The sequence below is a fragment of the Balaenoptera physalus genome, assembly GCF_965194825.1.
Source record: "Balaenoptera physalus genome assembly, chromosome: 20".
NCBI lineage: Eukaryota > Metazoa > Chordata > Mammalia > Artiodactyla > Balaenopteridae > Balaenoptera > Balaenoptera physalus.
Window position 1 is genome coordinate 9,315,770 of NC_138901.1, and position 24,866 is coordinate 9,340,635.

The 24,866-nt window shown below is 45.0% G+C and overlaps 1 protein-coding gene across 8 annotated transcripts in view; it reads left to right on the plus strand.

Moving 5' to 3' along the window:
- TNRC6C (trinucleotide repeat containing adaptor 6C) overlaps nt 1-24,866 on the plus strand; it is a 138,169-nt gene that overhangs the window by 87,840 nt on the left and 25,463 nt on the right. For 5 of the 8 annotated variants that reach the window (XM_082442962.1, XM_082442964.1, XM_082442966.1 and 2 more), the window contains 7 exons: nt 11,069-11,284; nt 13,008-13,174; nt 16,607-16,687; nt 17,988-18,045; nt 19,972-20,114; nt 21,781-21,954; nt 23,316-23,462. In XM_082442962.1, coding sequence (XP_082299088.1) covers nt 11,069-11,284; nt 13,008-13,174; nt 16,607-16,687; nt 17,988-18,045; nt 19,972-20,114; nt 21,781-21,954; nt 23,316-23,462 — 986 coding nt within the window. The remainder of the gene's footprint in view (nt 1-11,068; nt 11,285-13,007; nt 13,175-16,606; nt 16,688-17,987; nt 18,046-19,971; nt 20,115-21,780; nt 21,955-23,315; nt 23,463-24,866) is intronic. The other 3 variants (XM_082442965.1, XM_082442961.1, XM_082442963.1) reach the window with 2 other exon arrangements.

Consider the following 24,866-nt stretch of genomic DNA (forward strand, 5'->3'; position numbering starts at 1 on the left):
CCTTCCAGTTTTATGCCATCCCTAAATGTTAAAAACATGCCATAAAGACAAGACTAAGGATAGAGTCCTTTCTCCGTGGTCACTCACTCAATCATCTTATATATGGAACCGAATTTACATCCAGAACCCAACCTGCAAGGGAGTCTACAGTGTAGTTTTTTTTTACCTTTGGGCCTCTATAATACAAGAAGGCTAATAGAAAGCAGTAGAATGGATGCTGAGTGCCTGTTGACTGTCACATGCAGAGATTTGGGTTAAAAAAAAAATTGTCGTGACCATCGGACATCATTGAAACAGATATGAGGAGAGACTGTGTTGCGCCTCCACTGCCTTGTACCAGAGCTCCATCCCAGACCCAGCCGCCCTGATCCAGCTCCCACCTCCTGGCCTCCTCAAGCACGTGGTTTATGGTCACCCAGCAAAGCCCTATAGTTTGTAAGTTTTCTCATGCTCTCATACCCACCGGTATGAACGCTTCTAGAACTGGTACCTTTATCATTTTATTTGGCATACATTTAATCAGAATGCATTGTTGAACACCTACTGTGTGCTGAGGTGTAACTGTAGAAGACGGAAGGTCTGCCCTTTTTGAACCTCCAGAAAGACAAGTACCCAGACAATTACGGAATGTGGACCAGGAAAGTATGGCATATAGGATGGCACCTAACCAAGGTTTTGATCATGAGGGGTCGGGGGTGAGCAGATACTGAGTGATAGTGCAGAAGAGTGTTTCAGATAGAGGGACTAGCATATAAAGCCTGGAGGCAAGAGAGAAGGTGGCATATTTGAGGAACAAAAAACTTCAGAGTGGTTGGTGCTTGGGATAAGTGGTAGGGGTGACGGGAAGGCCTTGCAGAGAGAAGAGACCAGGGCAAGAGCGGGCAAGTTCTTTCAGGCCATGTGAAGGAGCTGGGGTGTATCCAGAGGTGTGGGAAGCTATTGAGAAGATTAAGCAAATTGAATGATCAGACTGACTTGTAGAATCATTTCAGCTATAAAATGAAGAGGGGACCACTGGGAAGCAAAGCTGGAGTTGAGGAGCTGAGCTAAGCCGTGTTTGGTGTGATGGGGCAGCCTGGGTTGGAATAGTGGCAGGGGGTGCAGACAGAGATGGCAGCCAGACCTGGAAACCATTTGGATGCGGGAGCAAAGAAGGAAGCTGAGCAAAGAGGGTTCAGAACTCCGGCAGGTGGGCAGATAATGGTGACATGCACTGACTTATCCAGGAGCACAGGAGAGACATGTCCCGTGGAGGGGACAACAGAGGTTGGCTATGGAAGACTGGATCTCAGCCAGAGATGGGGCTGAAGATACAGCTGTGGGAGAATGGCAGTGAGCAGAGGGGCAAGGTCGAGAGGAGAGATTTTTGTTTAAGATGGTAGAGTTCTGAGCGTGTTTAAAAGCTCATAGAAAGGGGCATGCGGAGAGGGAGATGGATGCAAAGGAAGGAGACCCCACATCCCGTCGGAGAGGACACGCCATCTGTCTTGTAGAGGAGGCCGGCTGGCTGTGACCAGAGGGTGAGGGGCACCTTCTGGTGTTCTTTTTCCTCAGAGAATTGAGGACACCAGCCTGCGGGTGCAAGGGCTTGGCGCAGAGGTGTGAGCAGAGGCCAGGTGTGCGTGGGCCCGTGTAGAGAATGGACAGAGCTGACCAGGGGCCCCTGAAGGGTTGCTGGGCAGTATTCAGACCCAGAGATCATGGTTCCGCAGTGGATATACGCATTCATTCCACATGTGTTTACTGGGACCTGCTAGGCGCCAGGCAGCGCTCTGGTTGCTGGGGATACAGCAGGGAGCAAAACAGACAGAATCCCTGCCTGGTGGGTGTGCGGTCTAGCAAGGGAGGCCAGGCTCCGTGAGTTAGCACGTACGCAGGTAGAGCGTCAGGTGGTGAGGTGCCGTGGTCGGGTGGAGGGGCCGTCATCTTGCCTAGGGCAGCCTGGGCATGTGGGCAGCTGTTTGGTTTCCACTGCAAGCATTCGGCAGCTGGGGTGAAAGGAGAGCTGTCCTCCTTTCTGTGTTCAGTTCAGATACCTCCCTCCAGCCTCCTCTCAGGCTCCCTGGCAGCTCACCACGTCAGGAATTCTTTACGGAGCTCAAGACTGTCTTAGCCTCTACATGCACTTCACTGTCACTAAACCGAAGTTCAAAAACCTGGTGGTCCATGGGCTACACCTGGTCCCACAGATGTGCCTTTTGGGCCCACATTGTTTATGTGAATCAACTTTTTTTTTTCTTTTCTTTTGGCCACACTTCGCGGCTTGCGGGATCTCAGTTCCCTGACCAGGAACTGAACCCGGGTCACGGCAGTGAAAGCCCAGAATCCTAACCACTAGGCCACCAAGGAACTCCCCTGAATCAACATTTTTTAATGAAAATGTTTTATATAAAATTCCAGAATCTGGCTTCTTTTGGAAACCTGGAAGCTCTGATACATTGGATTTCCACAGCAGCAGTGAGCTAGAATGGTCCCCTTTGGATGAGGCGTGTGCTTTCTGGTTTGCCACACTCCCCACCACCCCCTATTATACCCCAGCACTGAAGCCTTTGAGCAGTAGCTATTGATCATCAAGCTTTTGCTGTTATTCTTCTTACGTGGGCCTGTTTACATTAACTGGCTGGTTCCCTGGGGTATTTGAATTTGTGATTCCTGTTTTTTACTAATACATGATTAACATTTCTAGACACTTAAATTTGATAAAGTACTTGAGAGAATGAGGGGAAGCAAGAAGGAAGAAAGATAATTGATGCCAGAAGTGAAGGGATGTAAACATTAAGATATGGTCTAGTGGGAGAGGCCAGTAATATAAAATTTAGTGTTGTGGTTAGCATTATAGTAAAGGTATACAAAAGTACTCCAAGAAGAGCTGATAGTTAAAAGCAGCTATCGTGTCCCACCCACCCAAGTCTTTCTTCTGGAAGTCCTCATTCCCATGACTATTCCTCAGGGGTCACGGTTTGAGCCCCCTTATCCCCTGCTCATTGTCTTCTGGAAAAGCTCCAGCTGAAATGTGCCGTGTGCCTGGCTCCGGGGTCCTGGCGATAAGCGTGGCCTGGCAGCACCGGGCGACCACGTGCGGCACATCTTCATGCATCATCTCATGTGGTCCCCACGGCCCCCAGGGCCTCATTTTACAGAGGAATCCCTGGGCAGTTAAATAGCTTACCGAGGGCACATGTGGTGAGGAAGTGGTAAGGTCTCAGATGGTAATACATACCTTGCCTGCTGCCACTTCTAAAATATTACATCCATGACACCCCACAGAGATTGGGACATCATTACGTACATTTGTGATCTTTTTTTTCCTCTTTAATATTTTACCTTTAGAATCTCCTCTTACTGGTTTTTAGTAGACAAAGAATGAGCTTTACCCTGGAAAAAAGCATTCCTGTTTGGTTGGAAGGGCCAAAATCATTTTCTTGTATGTGAAAAATATTTATAGATAATATTTTTTTAACAAATTGCACATAGTCTCACTGAAAGTAGAAGAAGGAAAATGTGCTCCATTCTACCACGGTAACTGTTTCTGTGTTCCTGTTCTCCCCTCCGGCCCTCGGGCCTCATGCACGTAGTTGTGGTGATGGTGTGAAAGCAGTTGTGGATTTTATTTTACCACTTTACAGAGATAAACAAACACTTAGAGGAATTGTTTCCACGTACTGAGCCATATGCAGAGACAGTGCACACGTAGCGTATCGCAAGGGATGATGGGGGGCTTACTCTGTAATTTTTTTCATTGATATCATTAGTCTCTTATTCTCCCACGACACAAGGTAGCTGCGTTGAGACACTATTCCTGCCCCACATCACCCGTGATACGCACGTCTGACCTGAACCAAGCGCTCGTTTGCGACGGGAGCAGAGTCCATCCCTCTCAGGAACCACAGGTGACCTGAGCCTGTCGCTGTCCCAGCCCTCGAGACCAGCTGTTCTTTGCGCCACAGGAGGAGCTGTCACGCCTTCCCCAGTTCCCTTCATAGTGACAACAGAGCGCTGCTTCCTTTGGGTCCTCTCCGTGCATTTTCATGCATGCAGCCTGTGGCCCCCCTGGTCGGGGATCGTGATACCTGGGCAGCTCAGGTCAGCGATGGGAGCAGCAGTGACAGCATTGCTAGGCAGTGCCTTAGCTAGTGGCTTGAGCACTTGCCCAGCCTGGTTGTCACAGATCGACTGGGATTCCCCCTCCAAATGAAGGCCCACACCTGATGACTATCTGACGAGGTTTCTGCTATTTACAGAGTGGGTCTTTTATAGATTCTGCAGTTTCGCTCTTGACCTACACTGATTTTACAAAATGTTCACTCATCTCAGAGTTTGGGTTGCTTTTTAGTTGTTGATCATCACCACTTAAGGGTATTGATCTCTGTCTTACAAAATATGGTTTCTCAATCACATAGGGTTTTGTGTGTGTCCAGTTTTATGAAAGTAAATGTTACAGGACTTCCCTGGTGGTGCAGTGGTTAAGAATCTGCCTGCCAGTGCATGGGATACAGGTTCGAGCCCTGGTCCGGGAAGACCCCACATGCCGTGGAGCAACTAAGCCCATGCGCCACAACTACTGAGCCTGCACTCTAGGGCCCACGAGCCACAACTGCTGAGCCCTTGTGCCACAACTACTGAAGCCTGAGCACCTAGAGCCCATGCTCGGCAACAAGAGAAGTCACTGCAATGAGAAGCCCGCGCACCGCAATGAAGAGTAGCCCCCGCTCACCACAACTAAAGAAAGCCCGCGTGCAGCAACAAAGACCCAACACAGCCAAAAATAAAATATAAAAAAATAGATTTATTTAAAAAAAAAAAGTAAATGCTACAGGACAGTTTTTTTGTTTTGTTTTAGTTTATTTATTTGGCTGCATCAGGTCTTAGTTGCGGCACGGGGGATCTTCGTTGCGGCGTGTGGGCTCTTCATTGCAGCGCATGGCCTTCTCTCTAGTTGTGGCGCGAAGGGTCCAGAGCGCGTGGGCTTAGTTGCCCTGTGGCATGTGGGATCTTAGTTCCCCGACCAGGGATCGAACCCACGTCCCCTGCATTGGAAGGTGGATTCTTAACCACTGAACCACCAGGGAAGCCCCGGGACAGTCATTTTTTTGTCCCATTCTTGTTAATATTAGTTTCCTGATGAGCTTAAGGATAACTGATATTAATTTAGGAAATGCAGTGTAGCTTCATAAACTGGATTATTTGGATGTGGTTCAAACCCATTCTGGAGCTGGGACACAGTACAGTAATAATCTAGAGAAATACCCCATGCCTGCCTTTTGATCAGAGATGGTAGGCTGCCCTTCCCAGTCCTTCTCAGACTCAGGGGGTCTCACTGGTGGCGTAGGGTGTGAAGTGGTGTCAGCTGGCTTGGAGCAGAGCCTCCTCCTCAGCTCTGCCCCGAGGCCTGGGGTAAGTCTGAGCCAGACCTGCAGGCGTAGCCCTTACTTATGTTTCTAAGGAAGTGAAAGCAGATCCTGAAATACAGCCCGATTATCTCGTGCACTTAGAAATAAATATTCTGGGACACTTAAAAATCAATTTGCAGGCACAGGAGAACATTGAATATTAATTAATAAAACATTTGATGAATAACTTATCTTCACAGTAAACTCTGAATCTAACAATGAGATTAAGGGAGAATCTCCAGAGACGGTTTCTTTCACCCCTGAACTTTGTCAGGTTTCATCAGGACGTACAGATAATTTGAGAGGGATTGGGAGGTGGTGAGGTGAGGGGTTAGAGAGATAACTACCCAGTTAATTTAGAGTCAAATATGAAGGCCATTATAGGCTTGATCTGAGTGAAACCAGTGACATGGTGGGGTCATGATATCTTGCCTAGGGCTGTGTCCTCCCGGGGTGGATGGAAGTGAAATATAGTGCCACATGTCAATCAGAAAACCAGAAGAATACTGCTAATGTCGCTTTTATTCCAGAACATTTTTTTAATCCGTATTCTACCTACCTATCTACCTATTCTCCTCAGCTCCTCGGAAATGTGTCTCATTAACCTTCACCAGGCATTCAGCTGTGCCGGTGGTAATCCCTGTAGTTGTCTCATGGGGTTGCAGGAGGCCCCAGCCAGAAGCAGACTTGACTTTGCATTGGATTCTTACTCTAATGATATTATATTTGCTTTATCGTTTAGTTTTCTGGCACAAACATAACCAAAGGCAGAGATTGTGTGAGTTAATCATGGAAGAAGCATATCACGCATTCAATAAACTAAAACTTGGAAGAAATTGGATTTGGGAATCCTCTCCCTATGTAGATAAAACACATGTGCTGTTTCTCTAAGTCTCCTTAGAGTAGAAGCTGGAGGACATTGTCCTGCCTGCAAGCCGCCCCGTCCTAGAAGCTCAGTTGCTCTTTTATCATCCTTTGGTATAAAAATGATACTCAAAAGTGGAGTCACCTGCAGATGGAGTGAATCCGCAAGATGCTGTTAGAGCGTGACTATTTTCACACCATAACCTCAGAAATCGATCTCACCGACCCCTCCAGCCAGAGGAATTCTATTTTAAGCACCATGCAGTAGTTGCTGAAAGAGGAATGAGCTGTGAGCAATCGATGCTTTGTGTGGGTATGAGATTTTTCTTGGGTTTCGGTTTGGTTAGGCTGTTTATACTTTCCTGTGTGTTGAGGGACTTGGTAAGTGGGGCTGGATGTGAGGGAGGACCAGGGAATCAGAAATCCTGCTCAAGAAGTAGGAGGAGATGCCGGTCAGTGCAGGTCCTGGGGACACACACGAAGGTTTTCACTTTAGGTACCTTCAGTTCAAAATGAATAGAAAAATGAGACAAAGATGCCATTTGCCCCCGTACACAGCATATCAATAAGAAAGAGTTAGCCCATTTAAAATTGGTATTAATGCACTAAAATAAAAACTTCTTTTTCTGTTTCTGATACCTACCCTCTGTGATGACCCAGTAAGACGAGCAAAGGCAGCTCTTCCTAAGAGGCTGTTGTGCAACTTGAGACCACGTGGTCAGCTTTAAAAAGGACCCTTATCTGTAACCCTCAGGTAGACTCCCCTGTTTTTGGAACAGAAGTGCCAAATAAATGCCCAAGAAACAGGGCGTTCTAAAAAGTATGGGATGCTTTGCATCTGACTGAGCAAACCCTTCCGCATAAAGCTTCACTCTAAGTACCTGTCTTGATTTCAAATGTGAAAAATTAATCGTTGCTGCAGTAAATATGAAAAATTGTTGCTGCTCTGCCCCTCCGTAAGCCAGTAGCCATCCAGGCATTGTAATAAATTTACATTAAGCTTAAGTGCCATCATTATGAACAAACTCCCATCTCGTTAATACTTGAGTTAGTACCTAAAAATACCAAGCACATAGCAGGCGCTCAAATGCCTAATCAATTAAATTTTCAGTCCTTTATTTTTCCTTCACTTAATTGTAATTGGTCACTTTTTAACTGAACCTTTCTTCCCCAAAAGGAGTGCCTGTCACACTTACAAAACTCTCTAAGTAGCATCCATGGAACAAGCTAGCATTGATTTCTTATTTCACAGAAGAACAAATGCCACCTCCCAACTTAACTGTCTGTAGTGCTTAGGATGAGAATCTTTGAGTCGGGTGAAGATGCTCTTTCTCTAGGTTCTGTTTCCTGGCCTCTTATCTGCTCTGTGCTCATTTTTACGCCAGTCTTCTGGGCCTGCAGCACTTGGGAACCCTGGTTTTCTCCGTTCTGATAGAAAGATAAAGAATGTACAGTAAGTCCCCTACATACCAACCTTCAAGTTGCGAACTTTCAAAGATGTGAATGTGCGTTCACATGTCCAGGCACATTAGTTAGTTCACATTGAAACGGAACAGGACCCTAGGGTCCTTGCCCCCTCCCACCATGTCCTCAGCCTGCCTTTTGTCTGTGGAAAAACTTCAGCCGAAGAATAAGTTTAATCAGAGAAGTGAGAAAATGCAGAAACAAAGGAAAACAAAGGAAAAGTTTAGTCAGTAAACATAGTCAAGGACCTTTAGTTCCTCCTCAAGGGCTGTAGATAGTATTCTGAGCCGTATCCTGTGAGCTGTCTTATAGATACTGAAACCCACACCAGGTGGAAGAAGTTACCTACATGATGACCAGGCTGTAGCCATGACATAAGCTGCCACAATTCCAAGAATTGGCCTCAAGGAACTGGAAACGAACAGACCCTGGAACTAAAGATTAACTGAACCTAAAACAATCCAGATGACTCTGGTCAGACCACTGATGACCAATTTCAAGATGCCTGTCAGAGCTGACTGTATTGTTTCTACATGTAGCCCCCGCCCTCTGTCTATAAAAGCTCTTGCCCCCTGATTGTCGGGGGAGGGGGGAGTCGGTCTTTGGACAGGCGTCTGCCCTCCCCACCCTCCCCGCTTGTTGCCAGCATCCAAAATAAAGCAAACTTTCATTTCCACCAACCTGGCCTCTTCATTGGCTTTTGAGCGGCGAGCAGCCGGACCTGGGTTCTGTAACGACATGTCTGGCGTACGTTGTCACGTGCGTGCATCCTCTACAAGTGGTTGTGCTTTTGTGTACTGTACTGTACAGTGCTGTATAGAGTACAGTAGTACAGTATATTTATTTCAAGCCCAGTAAAATTGCAGTTTGCCCTTTGTCTCCTATTGCTGACGATCCTTCAGCTCTACCATCTCCCACCTCCTCTCCCTCCTCCAGTCAGTAACTCTTCTTGCCTGTTCACTCGATGCCAGCCCCTTGTACTGTACGCCAGCTGTTGTACTGTACTTTTCAAGGTACTGTACTGTAAAATTAAAAATGTTTTCTTTATTTTTTGTGTTTGTTTTTTTACGTATTATTTGTGTGAAAAGTATTATAAACCTATTACAGTACAGTACTATATAGCCGATTGTGTTAGTTGGGTACCTAGGCTAACCTTGTTGAACTTACGAACAAATTGGACTTACAAACGCGCTCTCGGAACATAACTCGTTCGTATGTAGGGGGCTTACTGTATATTTAAAACGGACTGAAAACTACATATTCTGGTGGCATCTCATTGCTGTTGTTATTTTATTCCCAGCACTGTGTTTGTTCAGTTGAAGAAGGGAGATACTTGGGACTTCCCTGGCAGTCCAGTGGTTAAGACTGCGCTTCCACTGCAGGGGGCGTGGGTTCAATCCCTGGTCAGGGAACTAAGATCCCGCATGCGGTGTGGCCAAAAAAAAAAGTGGGGATTGGGGGGTAATGACTCCTGTATCCCATGGACCATTTTTTAAAACTTTAATATCAATGTTTTAATGCAAGATAGAAATTTGTTCAGCCTCATTAAGCCCAACTTTAAAAGAACTTCTATAAAATTATTAACAGCAAGGATACCAAATTCACTTGAGCAATAAACATTAAAAGTGGAGATCGTATTTATTTTAGTAGTATGTATTTAAAATTATTTCCTAGCTACCGAAAATATTTGCTTTGCATCAAAGCAAATGTTAGTATATTTAGTTTTGACTAATATTTAGTTTTTGACTAAATATTTAGTCTTGACTTAATTAAATAATTTGTAGTACTGTCTTTCAAAGAGATGGCAGTATAAGGGTGACAGATTTTAGGTGAATTTGTTATTTAATTACCAACAGTAAATCAGTATTTTTACAGCTGATTGGCCTTTAGCAACACCTGTATTATTTTATCTTCCCAAAACTTCCATAATTTTTGTCATCTGTGTTAATTTTCCTAATTTAATTTTGTCCCTTTGATTTGTAAAACTCCTTCTCCCAAAATGCATTATTGTTTTATGTATAATTATAGGTAATATTACAGTTAGCAATTGCTGACAACAGCAATTAAGACTAACTTCCCTGATATTGGTAATAATTTACATAATATATTGCTTAGCATAGAGCTTGTAATTTTAAATGATTCATAGGTTGCATGTACTTTTATTGTGAATCAATATTATTGCATTTTATTAGAGTAAAGCATCATGGGAGCTGATCGCATGCTATTTTTAGTCAGAAAATTAATTTCATAATGGAGATGGTAATATCCATATTTTAACCAAATAACTTAAAATTTGTGGTTGGCTACTTGTATTTTATGCTTTCTATTCTTCAGTTAGTATTTAAAACATTCACAGTTCTGTCTCCGAGAAACTGTATCTGTATGAAAACTACAAGTGATATGCGCTGTCAGTGTGACTATCAGTAGTGTCAAGTGAGCTTATGGGCAAAAGCAAAAAGATCAGAAATTGGGTTGATTTGGAAAAAATGAAGTTTGCATATGTAACATAAAATGTTTTTCTTACTAAAGTATAAAGAAGGTGGGGAGAACCTTACTGTTGCCTGGTCTCGTGACCTCTTCTGTGCCTGTAGATAGTGATGCCATAACCTTCTGGATTCATTAGGGACCCTTATCTAGTTTCATTGCATCCCAGTCCCAGATCAGGGTGCTATGGCAACAGGACTGGGTGGAGGAATGAAAGAAGAATTCTGAAAAACACTTGCAATCAGTGTGTCTGTTGGAACCACCCTTATCCATAATTCCTCCACTCTGTTCCCATCTTTAAAGACGAATGCCTCAGCTCTTTCTCAGCCCACTGCTGGTACCTGAGAACTGTCTGGGTTCTCTATTATTACTTTTTTTGTACATGTCTAATCTGCCATCTTCTCATTTCTTTGCCCAGATCTATGTCTTTGATGGTTGGTCAAAAGATAAGCAAAAATAATTTTCAGTGTATATTTGCCACTTGTAAATTTTTTTATAAGAGATTAATATAACATGAAATTTCTTTTAGGTTGTTACGTATAATACCAGAAGTAAAAGAGCTACTTCTTAAACTTTAGTTTTTAAACTATTCTTTTAAACTCTATCATGTTGCAAATACTGTGAATTGAATAGTTTTTAATATAATGGACTTTTAAGTGGATAGGGGTCAGGAGTGAGAACAATGCAACTTTAAAAAAAACTGAACAAATCTGATTAGATTCAATATTGTCTCCTTTTCACTTTCTACTGAAAGCCATCCTAAAGATAGATTATCTCAAAATTATTTTGAACTTGAAATTACCATTTTTACTTTCTCTCTCTGTTTCATTTTTATTGTTTTCTCTCTCCCCTGGTGCCCTTTTCAGTTTCGTCAGGCTGGGGAGAAATGCCTAATGTTCATTCAAAGGCTGAAAACTCTTGGGGAGAGCCATCCTCCCCTTCTACCCTGGTTGATAACGGCACAGCAGCATGGGGCAAGCCGCCCAGCAGCGGCAGCGGATGGGGGGACCAGCCCACCGAGCCGGCGGTGACGTTTGGAAGAGCCGGCGCCCCCGCGGCCGCCCCAACCCTGTGCAAACCAGGTGAGCCGCGCTGCCTGCCTGCCCTGGGTTGGCCGGTTCGAGATGGACCCAGGTAGTCTGTTTAGAGGGGTACTTCTCATTGAATTTTAAGAATTAGTGTTTTAGGACGCTCTCCTCATTTTTAAGTCTAACATTAAACTAAAACTATAAAGAAATATTACCCTGTCTGATACATGAACACAAGGGAGCTTTTAAGAGAAGTCCATGTTCTCCTTTTTACAGAAAAATAAATACAAGGATCAGAGCAATAAAGCTTAGCTGCTCGATGGTTACTAGCCTCCACGCTTCTTCAGCAGTGTTCGCCTACCTGCCATTCAAACTATTTAAACTTGCTGTTTCACTGAGCAAGGTGGATAAGGCAGGCCATTTTTCTTTTTGAGATTAGGTTTTGAAACATACATTACATAACAGCAGTCTGACACTTGCTTTGCTTTCAAGTAAACAAAATTCTGCTTTAGATTCTCCAGGTTTATGCTTTTTCTCTCTTTTTTTCTTTTCTTAAAAAGAAAAACCATGCTGTTTTCCTCCCATTATCTGAAAGTATAGTAAGTATACATATAAAATGTACATCCTTACAAATGTCCAGATCATGTTTACCAAGTGGAATCCTGTAATGTGTGGCTGTTTTGCAATGTGATACTTATGACAAGAGCATGAATATATTTGCTGATTTAAGTCTGGTATTAAAATTAATTGTTCACATGGCTGCAGAAGCTCAGTTTTTTTTTTTTTTTTGGACACCATTAAATGTCTCCGATCTTAAAATGAAACTTTATTGTTTTAGTATTTTGTTACTTTGTTAACACTGGATAGTATGCTCTGTATACCAACCATTCTGCTGGATTATTTATTTCATTTGTATTACTTCTTGTTACACATCTAAAGGATGGGGAGCTCCTGGGTATTTAGATTCAGGCGCTGAGGTAGTATATTTGTTTTTATAATTTGTCCTTGGAGGCCTAATTATATGCCTGTCCACCTTGTAAGCCTCATGTCTTCATCGTCTTACAGACTCTAGCTAACAGTACTGTCACCTGATCTTTGTCCTTCTTCAGATTCCCCAGCAAGTGAAAATTTGGGGTAACTTTTATACCAAGAATTGCTTTGTATTTTAAGAAAGGAGAAAAATAATATCCTGAAATCGAAACTCAGTGTTCAGCTTGTAGCTCCCTCTGCCTATAGCCTCAGCTGTCTGCATCCTGTCATTCTGGGAGCATCTCCTGGGAGCCTGTCAAAAGTGCAGACCTGTTGGGCCCAACCACAGACCGCTGCATTTCTCCTGATCCCCTGGCGACTCGGGTCTGGTCGCACTGGGGGAACACTGGTCCACGTGACACACCACATGACAGGCAGGATAGTGACGCTTTTCAGGACTCTGCGTTTTACCAGCCGTTCCACATCACGCAGAGGCTGCCACCTTCGGTAGCCCCAGGATTTACTGTTAGAATGTCCATGCTTCGAAATGACCTCTAGTTGGTTAAAGGAGTTTGGAACAGCACAGGCTACAAATAGCTGAAGTTTGAAGAAAAAAATAGGTACACATATACATGTATATTACATTTCTAGTAGAAAATTAAATTCTTAGGTCTAAGGGAAACAAAGTAGTAAAAGGTAGGTTATGTACACCCCTTTTGTCCTGCCTCCCCCTAAATGATGTGATAGGGCACCCTTGTCTGCTTTGGGAATGGTGAATCTGATACGTTCGTGTTCCCTCTCTTTCTAGCTTCAAAATCTATGCAAGAAGGCTGGGGCAGCGGCGGGGACGATGCGAACCTCGGTGCCGGTCAGTGGGAAGACGAGGACGGGGGCATGTGGAACAACGCCGCTTCCCAAGAAAGCACCTCTTCCTGCAGTTCCTGGGGGAACGCCCCCAAAAAAGGACTCCAAAAGGTGCGTGCGACACTAAAGGAAATAAACTCTAAAAATCAGTGGTGGTACTTAAAAACATTCAGTTTCAAGGTGGTATCTCCAGGTAACAGTGACAGAGAGATCTGAGGTTCTCAAAATGCTCTCAGGACCCTGGTGGTCCTGAGGCCCTCTCAGGGGGTCTCTGCCGAGCGTAGAATGGGGTTTTTCCGAGACTACGTGCCATTGCTGTCACAGCAGAGCAAAGGCAGGGACAGATGGGTGAATCCAGCTGCTTCTATGAAGCCGGACAGTTGAGAAATGTTCAGTCAGGTACGACAATGCCACTCTTCTCACTAAAAATTTTTGTTTTAGAAAATATAATTATTTTCCATTATAAAACATTGTTATATTAACATATAATGTCTTTGTTATGGTTATCTTTAAACAAATTAATACAGTTTTTAAAATTTCTCAGTTTTAATTTCTAATACAGTAAATATCAATAAATACAACCCATATAAACAAAACTTCTTTAGGATCCTCAGTTTTTAAGAGAGGTAATGGGGTCCTGGGAGCAGGAAGTGTGAGAACTCCCCAGGGACTCTGTTCTCTGCACCCAGATGCACAGCCTCTGGAAGAAATCAAGTGAGGTTCATAGCACAGATGCGCACCAAGACAGCTTCCAAGTAGATCACAAATTCAAATATGAAAGAGAAAAATGTAAGAGAATTTTGAAAACTATCTTGGCGAGGAAGAGGCCTTTCTAACTGTGACCAAAATCTAAAAGCCATGGAATGAAAGGCTTATAAACTTCAGTAAACATAAAAACTATACCTGATAGAAAATTTCATCATCAAAGTCAAAAGACAAATAACAAACTGGAAAAAAATATTTGTAAGTCATAGAGAAGACTCACCTTCCTGATAAATAGAGAAAGATCCTAGAAACTGTTTTTTTAAAAAAAAAAACCCACCAGTAATCCAGTAGACAAATAGCGAAGAATGTAAGCAGGCGATCCATAGAAAAGGAACACAAGTCGCTGTTAAACGTGTCAAAGGATATTCCACTTGCAGAAAGAGAATTCAATTTAAAACAACATAAAGAAATGCCATTTTTTTTTGGGCTTCCCTGGTGGCGCAGTGGTTAAGAATCTGCCTGCCAATGCAGGGGACACGGGTTCGAGCCCTGGTCTGGGAAGATCCCACATGCCGCGGAGCAACTAAGCCCATGAGCCACAACTACTTAGCCTGCACATCTGGAGCCTGTGCTCCGCAAGGGGAGAGGCCGCGACAGTGAGAGGCCCACGCACTGCGATGAAGAGTGGCCCCCACTCGCCGCAACTGGAGAAAGCCCTCGCACAGAAACGAAGACCCAACACAGCCATAAATAAATAAATAAATAAAGATAGATAGATAGATAGATAGATAGAAATGCCATTTTTCATCTCTCAGCCCAGCAGAAATCCAAAACACGCTGTCTTCGCAAAGCTGTAGGAAAACCAGCACTCTCGTACGTTGCTTGTGGAAATGTAAACTAATGTAACCCAAAATGGAGGGCAGTGTGGCGTCATCTGTCAAAATTACAGATGCGTCAGCACTTTGACACAGCCCTTCTGCTTGTCAAGGGACAGCAAAATAGTAACTTAAATGCACATTGATGGGGTAACTAGTTAAATTATGCTACATTCGTATTATGAAAAACTAAAGTTTTTTTTAAAGAAACTAAACATTGATATGAAAAGATCAACGAAATATATTGCTAAGTGAAAGGCAACATACAGAGAATCTGTATAGCACAACCCCGCTTTTGGGGGGCAGGGGGAAGAGAAGAGAAAATGGGTGTGTGAGTATGAGGCACACACGTACTCGTAATGGCCTCTGTTGAATTTAAAGTTCTCTGGAAGGATGAGTAAGGAGAGAAGAACTCAGCGGACGGGCCATGGGGCGGGAAGAAGATGCTTCCATGTGCCCCTTTTTTCTGCTTTTGAATCATGTGAATGTATTATCCGTTCAAAAATTTTTCAATTTGAAAACCATTCAATTAGCAGTAAGCAGAACCCAGAAACTAAAACCACGGCTTTTTGCTCATAAAGAGTAGAAATGATTGCAGACTTCAAATTAAATCTTTTCACAATCGGGCTGGCAAATAATCCTGTTAATGATGGGACCAGAAACACCAAATTGATCAGTTTAAATATTGTATATTCTTGGCAAACCTGGCTCTGGCCGCAGAGTAATGATTAAAATCACCTCTAGAGAAGCCACTTCCTTGAGGAGAGTGAGCGTGTTAGTTTACAGTCACCCCACATGCTCCGTCCTGTGATTGTGGCAGGCTCAGTTGTTTTTTTTTAAAAATGATTTATTAATTAATATATTCATTCATTAATGACACATTCTTTTCCCAGCCCTAACTTCATCACTGCCAATTGTACTTTTTTTTTTTTTTTTTTTTTAATTTATTTATTTGGCTGTGTTGGGTCTTCGTTTCTGTGCGAGGGCTTTCTATAGTTGCGGCGAGCGGGGGCCACTCTTCATCGCAGTGCACGGCCTTTCACTGTCGCAGCCTCTCTTGTTGCGGGGCACAGGCTCCAGACGCGCAGGCTCAGTAGTTGTGGCTCACGGGCTTAGTTGCTCCGCAGCATATGGGATCTTCCCCTTCCCAGGGCTCGAACCCATGTCCCCAGCATTGGCAGGCAGACTCTCAATCACTGCGCCACCAGGGAAGCCCGCAGGCTCAGTTTTGAAAGCACTGTGAAGAATCCTTTGTATATGGTAGTAACGCACTGTTAGATCCCCCGCGTTGCAGAAGAGCAGGAGATTCTTGAGGGGCCACATCTTGACGCTCAGCCCTTCCGCGGTGCCCTGCTGCCCCTCTCCGTCTCGCTGCCCTTTCCTTTCCACTGGACTCCCTCCTTTTGTCTTCATCCTCTCCCTCACCGCCATTTCCCCACTTATTTTTTTTCTCCACCCTACAGGCCATAAGCGATGAATAATTAACAAAATTAATAGGTTTTTTTGGTCCCTTTCATCTTGTCTTTTCTGTTGGAACGAACACCCTGTATTTTGTCATCTTTTAGAATAAAGCTTATAAAAAGGCAAAAGCTATGTAATTTTTAGTAAACTTCATATGGTTATTATAGGGTCGTGTTCAAGGGAGCACTTATTATGATTATTTGATAATGGAAGCGGTACATATTTGTGATGAACTAAATTCATTCTCTGGGGAAAAGAAATAATTATCTTGCTTTTTTAAGTCCATAAATGGCACACACATGCCAACCTCAGAAGCACCCTGAAGCGTTTCCTAGCACGAGCCGCCAAATGCTGTCGGGGCGATGTGGAGCACAGCATTGCTCAGCGGTAGCAGAGACGCTGTGACGTGTAAATCGACACGAATTTTAGGCGTCTCCCATTTCTGGAAGAAATGCATTAAAGCGTGGCTCATGGCCTTTCTCCTTCCCACACTTGGTTCTAGGGCATGAAAACATCTGGCAAGCAGGACGAGGCCTGGATCATGACCCGGCTGATGAAACAGCTCACAGACATGGGCTTCCCGGTGACTGCGTCTTACCTTACTCCTCCCGCCATGCGTGCTACCCCGCATGGCCCTGTTGTGTCCTGCCCACCTTTGTCATGTGTAACGCGGAAGGAAGACTTGGGGGATGAGATTGTTGGCAAAGCCTAACTCGTAAATTCCCCTTTCACCTGGGCGCTTCTGCTTAGGGATCATTGCTTTGAACTGCAGCAAAGATCCACATCATTTCTATCAAGAAAGGTGTGAGAACCTTTTCCTAGAATGAAAAATGATGTGGGGTTTTTAATTTTCATTGGTTTATACAGTTTTATATTTTCTTCTCATCTATAATTGAAAGTGCGTTTCGTTCGTTTATGCAGTACATTGACCAAGATCTCAAGAGAAAACTTGGTATAAAGTACTAAAGCCTCGTGTCCAGATAAAGAATCCTAACCAGAACTATTTGCTTCCTGAGTTTCAGATCATGTGTAGGGAGAGTTGGAAATCTTAGGGTCTTCTTCTGAAAATGCCTCCCGGTCTCTTCGGTGCCTGAGAGCCAGTGGCAGGAGTTCAGACCGTGAGCAGTACCTCCTGTATCTGCCACGTAGCCCCTTCGATATCTGCCACCTAGCCCCTTCAAATGTCTTCTTTCCAAATCTTTATTCAAATGAGTGTTTACCTTTTGATTGCTGCAGATGTCCCTAAAGGATGTGTCTAGAGTGGCCCCAGACTGGAGCAGGGGACCACATACTTCACGTGGGGCGCAGGTCCCTGACCCTGTGCGGGCGCGGCCGGGGGCCCAGCCTCCCCACGGGTGAGGTGATAGGCCCACACTGGCCCTGCAGTGCTTCAACACCATGCCCAGCTTGGTTTCGGCCTCCACCGAGACTAGTCTGTTTCAATCAGAGAGATAATTATCAAAATGAACCTATGTGTTTTGTGTCATGTTGTTTTTACATTTTTTAGTGAAAAGTAGTTTACAGCAGAGCCTAGAATCTGACTCTTACCGTGACTTCCTGCAGCTGCCCTGGGAGAGGTTTCACCCTGCTGAACCACAGAGTCAGAAACAAGACTCTCCTGGCACTGGACATTTGGGGTTTAAAGTGTGAAATACAAGTTCTTCCCTCTAAAAATCAATTCAGTACATTTTCTTATTACAAGTATTTTTTATTTAGAAGATATTTATCTCTAACCACAAGGAAGAAAAGTATTTCTAGTTCCAAAACCTAACAATATTAGGTTAATATCAATCACTTCCCTGAGTTAATAGTGATAGAGCTCTTTACAAGCTTTTGCTTTTGTTAACACGCAGTCCTAGTGAAAACTCTGTTTCCCTCCACAGAGAGAGCCAGCTGAAGAGGCCTTGAAGAGTAACAATATGAATCTTGACCAGGCCATGAGTAAGTAAGATGACATACCTAAAGCACACTTTTTTTAAAGATACCAGTTTGTGAGTTTTCATGTTCAGAGTCGTGGGTTAATGGTTGAATACGTGCTGGGGAGACAGGACCACCCACAGGATGTGCACCTGCCACGGGGCCAGTCCCTCAGGACTGGTGGGCACTGGGGACAAATGGCCAAACACCACATTGAACCGCGTTTGCTTTTTCTGTTTGTTGGGGTGTTTTTTCTTTTCATTTTTGCAACAAATAGATGAATTTTTTCTATCTCCATCTATTTTGAGGGGGGGAGATAGTGACCCTCTTGGAGAAAGGCACTGGGACCACGTGCCCACCTCGTTGGGCGCTGAGTCAGCTGTTATTGTGCCGCGCCCGGCAGGGCTTGCTCAGGGCCCCACGGGAGTATCGCCTGCTGGCTGAGAGACGAGAGTTACTGTCAAGGAACAAGCAACCCTAGTTCTGGAATTGCTTTAAAAATAATATCAATTATGTTAAATGTTTACATGTAAAATACAGCTGATTCTCATCATTCGTGGTCCTTATGTCCTGTAAAGTCCCTGCAGACACTGAATCAGGAAGTACTAAACCCTTGCTCCTAGGGGACATACAGGATTGAGGTCGTCTGAGCCTCTGGCCACAGCATTTTTGTCAACCAGTCAACACGTAACCTTGTTTTATGTGTGTTTCTGTTTAAAGACACCGTATTTAATATGTATTTCTCACAAATAATTATGTGCCATATTCCTTTATAATAAAGCATTAGCTACGAAGGGTTGAACATCCTCCTGACCCTGGATACCGTGACCATAGATTTTGTTCCCTTTTCGACTCACACCAATGCCGTGAGCTATCCTTTTTTTAAATAAGTCATCATCTTGTGAATCCACAAATTGAGCCACTTTCCATCTTTTCTGAAGCTTCATCTCACACTGTAGACATTACTTTAGCTCCCCCCACACAGCCTTATACACGATGGTGACTTTCTGTCCCTGTTCCGGCTGCACTGCCCTGTTCATCAGCTGAACTCGGCCGCCTGGGCAGCGCCGCTGCAGCAGCTGCTGAACGAAGCAGGCACCGTGCGGCCTTCTTGCGCTTAGGACACTAGACAGCACGTTGGCTTGGGGACCATGGGGACCACTGCGATGACCAACCAAAAGCAGAGATGGCCCTAAATACACCACAAAAGGACACCTGTCGCTTTGTGAGAGCCTGATCTGGGAATGTGTGCGTCGGGGGCTCAAATTCTTCACCGCCCCACGCGTCCACAAGTGACCCAAAAGCGCCATAATATTGATTTGGGGGCTACGAGTATATTTTGGCAAGTAGGTGAATTCACAAGCTCGGAATTCACAAATAATGAGGATCAACTTTATTATCACATGCAAATGCCAAATGGGTGGTATAAGCTGCCGGGACAGAGGGAATCGGTGTGAGCTGGAGGGGGTTAGTCCCGCCTCCTCAGAGCCGTGAGGCGGCGCAGAGTCAGAGGGAGTGGAACAAACACCAGCCTCTGAATCGGAAGAGCACAAGGACAGACTCCGTCAGGTCTGCGTTGTGTTGTGTCCCCGACATTCGGACAGGCCCTTACAGCCAGTAGGGACTCAGCAGGTGGAGACCGATGGCCGTGAGGCGGGGCGGCCAGGGGAGGGCCCTCTTTGGAAAAAGAGGCGACAAGTCCCAGGGGAGAGGAAGGGCCTAGCACCACAGTGGCAGAGGTGGCCGGCGTGGCTGCGAGGGACGAGGCGCAGGGGCCAGACCACAGGTTCCCGGGCCCGGCCAGAGCCAAACCGAGGCCCCTGTGTTCTGGGGGGTGAGCGTCTTAACTCCTTCCCGGAGGTGTAGGCTGGTGCCCGTCTGTGCTCAGAACGCGCAGCCGAGCCCCGAGGCGTCGCGTTTCAAGCGCTGCTTCTGTCTGCTGTGCCCCAGGCGCTCTGCTGGAAAAGAAGGTGGACGTGGACAAGCGTGGACTGGGAGTGACCGACTACAATGGGATGGTCACCAAGCCCCTTGGCTGCCGCCCACCCATCTCCAAAGAGTCTTCCGTGGACCGCCCCACCTTCCTGGACAAGGTATGAGTTTAGGTGGCTTTTTGTTTGTTTTTAACAAGAGGTGTTTTTCATTTTCACTGTGTTGGATTAAAAAGTTATTGGGCTATAATATTTAAGTGACTTTTACCCATTTGTCTAATATATATGAATGTTTAACTCAAAAGAGGTTGTGTTATATTTCATATGATGGGACTAGGAATAAAAATACTGAAATTGGAAACTGATTTTCATGTTCGCAGGTGAACTTGGCTGCTTCAATTTGTCCAATAGACAAGGGCCATCACATTTCCGTTTTACGGTCTTACTTTATATGCACAGTCCTTCCCACTGGAAATGATGTATTACATGTCTAATCTCAGGAAAAAGGGTCTAGAAGTGGTTAGGCATGGGCACCCATGTCTCGGGGCCCTTGCTTGGATGGGCTACTTCAGAGAACACGCAGGGGTCTGTGGGAAAATCCCCTTAGATGTTTCAACAAGTGTAGTCGCCAGTTCATTCCCCTTAGTATTGTCAGGCTTGGCGCTCCCTCTCCAGGTTGGTGTGACCTCGGGGGGAAACAGCATCCCGTTAAAATCAGTCAAAATGTTCATCCTTGAAAACAAAGTGGAAGCAAGAAAGGACAAGTTTAAAGCAAACAAACAGCCTAAAAGCAAGCTCCTAGGAGAAGAGATGAGAGTTCGTCTGTTCTCAGATTAGCTGTGTCCTCTGCCAGCTCCCCACGGAGTGGCGTGCTCGCCTTGCCCGGCGCCCCTGTGCCCAGAGAAATCGGAATTTCAGACAACAATGAGTCGTTTTTGGACCATATTTATTCTAAGATGTTATTAGTAGTTTATCTGAAATTCCAGTTTAACTCCGCACCCTGTATTTTTATTTGCTAAGTGTGGGACCCTGACTTATTTCCGTATCTTTAAAATGTGAGATAATACTACAGGTTTGGGGACTTCCCTAGTGGTCCAGTGGTTAAAACTCTGCACTTCCATTGCAGGAGGCACGAGTTTGCTCCCTGGTCAGGGAACTAAGATTGTGCATGCCGCATGGCATGGCCAAAAATAAATAGATAGATAGATAGATAGATAGCCAAAAATAAATAGATAGATAGATAGATAGATAGATAGATAGATAGATAGATAGATAAATTTTTTAAAATGCTGCAGGTTTGTTGTGAAGTTAGATGAGATAAATTTACAAAGGACCTGGCACCCAATAAATGTAAAAAAATAATAATAACAAGATTTTTGTCTGTTTTATAATTTACCTTATTATTAGGTTAAACCATATGAAATCGCGTTTGTAGGTCAAAAACATTTGAATGTCAGCAGATTTCAACCTAATGTATACCTAGAGCCTTGCTAATAACTTCTCAAAAGGAGCCTCTTTATTTGAAAATGGTTGTAAAGTGTTTTCCAAGTAAGACTTTTTACAGTGTTTGTCTCTCTCCTGATTCCTACCCGTAGGCAGGGTCAGTAGTGATGAGAATATTATAAGCTGATATGTGTTTGTAAAATAATTGTTAAAATGAAAACAGCATCTTAATCCTGTTTCTCTTTTTCTTTTTCCCCTCTTCCTTTTGACCATTTCTCCATTTTCCTGTCCACACATTTTTGATCTTTTAATTCTTTGTTCATCCGCATCCCTTTCTGTGTCCTGGGAAACTTGTGCTTTGTGTGCGGACGGGCACTCCACACAGCTCACGCTTTCTTTCCCCAATCAGGATGGCGGCCTCGTGGAAGAGCCCACGACTTCACCATTTTTGCCTTCACCAAGCCTGAAGCTCCCCCTTTCCAACAGTGCACTCCCTCATCAGGCCCTGGGTGGGATTGCCTCAGGGCTGGGCATGCAGAACTTGAATTCTTCTAGACAGGTAAGGCGGTTGGTAGAGGGCCACCGTGGTCTCTCTCGCTTGCCTTTAAGAAAGTGTGTTTGACACGCAAACCTTCTTATTTTTAATTAATGTCTGCATTTGAGAATATAACTGAATATGTAAAGGGAGCTGAAATATTGTAAGGATTTCCTTTCAAGTGACGTACTGCTATCAAGAATTGAATCCAGTTCTTGAAATTTAACCATGTTATAGGAAATGCTTCAAAATTATACTTATTTTTACATGTAACTAAAACACCCTTGGTACTAAAGTACTGCTAGTGAAATGACATGGACCGCAGAGCAGTCTTCACCTGCCTGATGCGTTCACAGGTCCAGGCAGTGCCGTCCTTTCTCTCCTGACACTCGAAACCTTAAATGCATTGATCTGCAGGAAAACGCCATACTCTCCCCTTTTTCCCAGAGATAGAGGTGACGTCTCTTGCAGGTTCTCAGTGGTTTTCGGAGAGTGATGTTGGCATTGTTCCCTGCCTTTGACACTCTTGGGGAAGGTGAAAGTCACCCTCAGACGTCCCTGAACGGAGGGACCTGGGGTTTTGCTCGACGGCCGCTTCGTGTCACTTCTCTCCCCTGGAATGAAATGATACGAAAGCGCGTCACGCTCTTCCCGTCCACAGAACTGCTCTTCTTGATTTTCTCCCCGGGGAGGCTCACATACACACAGCTCTGAGCCTTCTTTTCCAGCGATGCTGTGGGATTTGGGGTGGCCGGCGGCAGTTCTCAGTGGCGCCCCATCCGCGTGATCCTGGCCGTCTCTTGTTGCCCGCTGGGCCACGGTGCCAGTTTCAGCTCTTCTGCTGTCGGGAAGTCAGCGGCCTGGCCGGCGGGCCCCGGGAGTCAGATACCCAGTCAGGAGAGTAGAAAGAAGCACTCAAATATATAGTTATTATATTTAACACAAATATATGTGTTAAACACAAATATGCCTGGAGTTGTTCATGTATTCAATTTCAGGTTTGTTGAAATCATAATTATATTTCCTTTTGGAAAATGTCCTGTTCTCCCAGGTTCGTGGTCCACGCACATGATGCCCTTTACCCCAGCACAGACGGTGCCCACACAGCTGTGCCTGCCGCTCCTGTGCCTGGCTCTGTGTAATTATAGGTTCCTGGAACACGACGGCCTTGTGGGGGGGCACTTAAAACTGGTTCTGTGGGCGGCTTCTGTGATTTAAAGACATAGGCAGGCTTCGCGGGCAGATCTTCTGTCATCTGTACCCAGTTTAGACAGCGCTTCTTAAACATCCCCTTTGGTACACGTTGAGAGCGGCAGGAACAGGTGCAGCCTTGCCCCCCGCTTGCTCCCGGGCGACTGTGTAACGAGCCCTCCGCCTCCCTGCAGACACCGAGTGGCAATCTGGGCATGTTTGGCAGCAGCGGAGCAGCACCAGCGAGGACCTTGCAGCAGCCGCCACAGCCGCCCGTGCAGCCCCTGAGCTCCTCCCAGCCCAGTCTCCGTGCTCAAGTGCCTCAGTTTCTATCCCCTCAGGTCAGACCCGCGTCCGCGCTACACTGAGAGCCTGTCAGCCCGCCCGTGTTACCCTGTCCGTCCCACCCTCCTGCCCTGGGTGGCGTTTCCAGAGCAGCTCCCCCAGGGCCCCCACCCCACAGGCCAGGGCTGGGCCTCCTCCCGTCAGAGTGCTGTTGCCAGTGACACATGCCAGTGATGGGACTTCTGTCCTGGTCTTGAGATTACTCGGATGAACCCATTGAATTCTCCTAGGTTGGTGGGAGAGGAAAGTGAAATTGCTTGGGACGTAAAAGAAAATTCTTAGAAGCAGTGAAGGACTGAGTAATGCTTTAGTGACAAACTAAAAGTGACAATATATAATAGTGTCTATATCACAGACTTTTTAGTTAAGTTTATTCTTTAGTATTAGATCGTTTTAAAAAAAAAAGAGCAAATAGAATTAAGGAAAAGGATATTGTTGTTTCACATAGCTCTAAAGCATAATATCAGCTTTTTTTCATATTAATATTGTTTACTTTTAGAACATTTCCATAATTTTTGACTTTGGACTGAGTTTTTAATTACAGTGTTACAGTCCTTACCCCTTAAAAGAATATTCAATAATAGATTAAAATGGTAAATCGGAGAATTCACTGGAAGTAATTATTCCTCCACAGTTGTTTGACCTGAGATCTGTGCACTGAGTTGAGATGGCTGAAATCTGGGTAAAATAATAGTAAAATTCATTAAACAGGATACACTGTAAGCTGCTACAACAAAGAGACCCCGAAATACAGATGCTCAGACTTGACAGACAAGTAATTCTCCCCCAAGCAACAGAGCAGAAAGTAGCAGCTCTGCCTCGGCCCTTTCCCGATGACAGGAGGGAAGACGAGAGACATACCACTTCCACTCATGTCCCACTGCCCAAGCCTAGTGACATGGCCACCCCAGCTAAGGCGCAGGAGCAGAGACGGGTCCTGGAGACAGAGAGCAGCCTTCCACACACTCAGCAAGCCAGCGTGTCCCGAATGTCACTCATCTGTGTGCTTCCCACGACTGTTACATAATGTGTTTTCTTTAAGTTGACTTGCCTTCTTAATTTAGATAAATTTATTCTTAAAACTGAACATATCCGTCATAAAGAGAAAAAGCAACATTTTTCTAATACACGTTAGACGACTGTAAAAGATACTCTTTCGTGCTCTGCGTAAAACCATCTTGCGTAAACACTGTGATAAGCGTACAGCGCACGCCGTGGAAAACACTGAGCTGGCCAGTGCCAGGCCCCTGACGGGTTCAAGGCAGTGAATGCCAGTTGAGCAGGGAGACAGGCTGACCGTCGCGGTCAGGGCTGGCCGGCCACACCAGTGCATGTGCCACATGGGAGGCTGGGCAGCCGGGCCCCCTGAGAGGAATGGCTGGTCCCACGAGCAGGGGGAG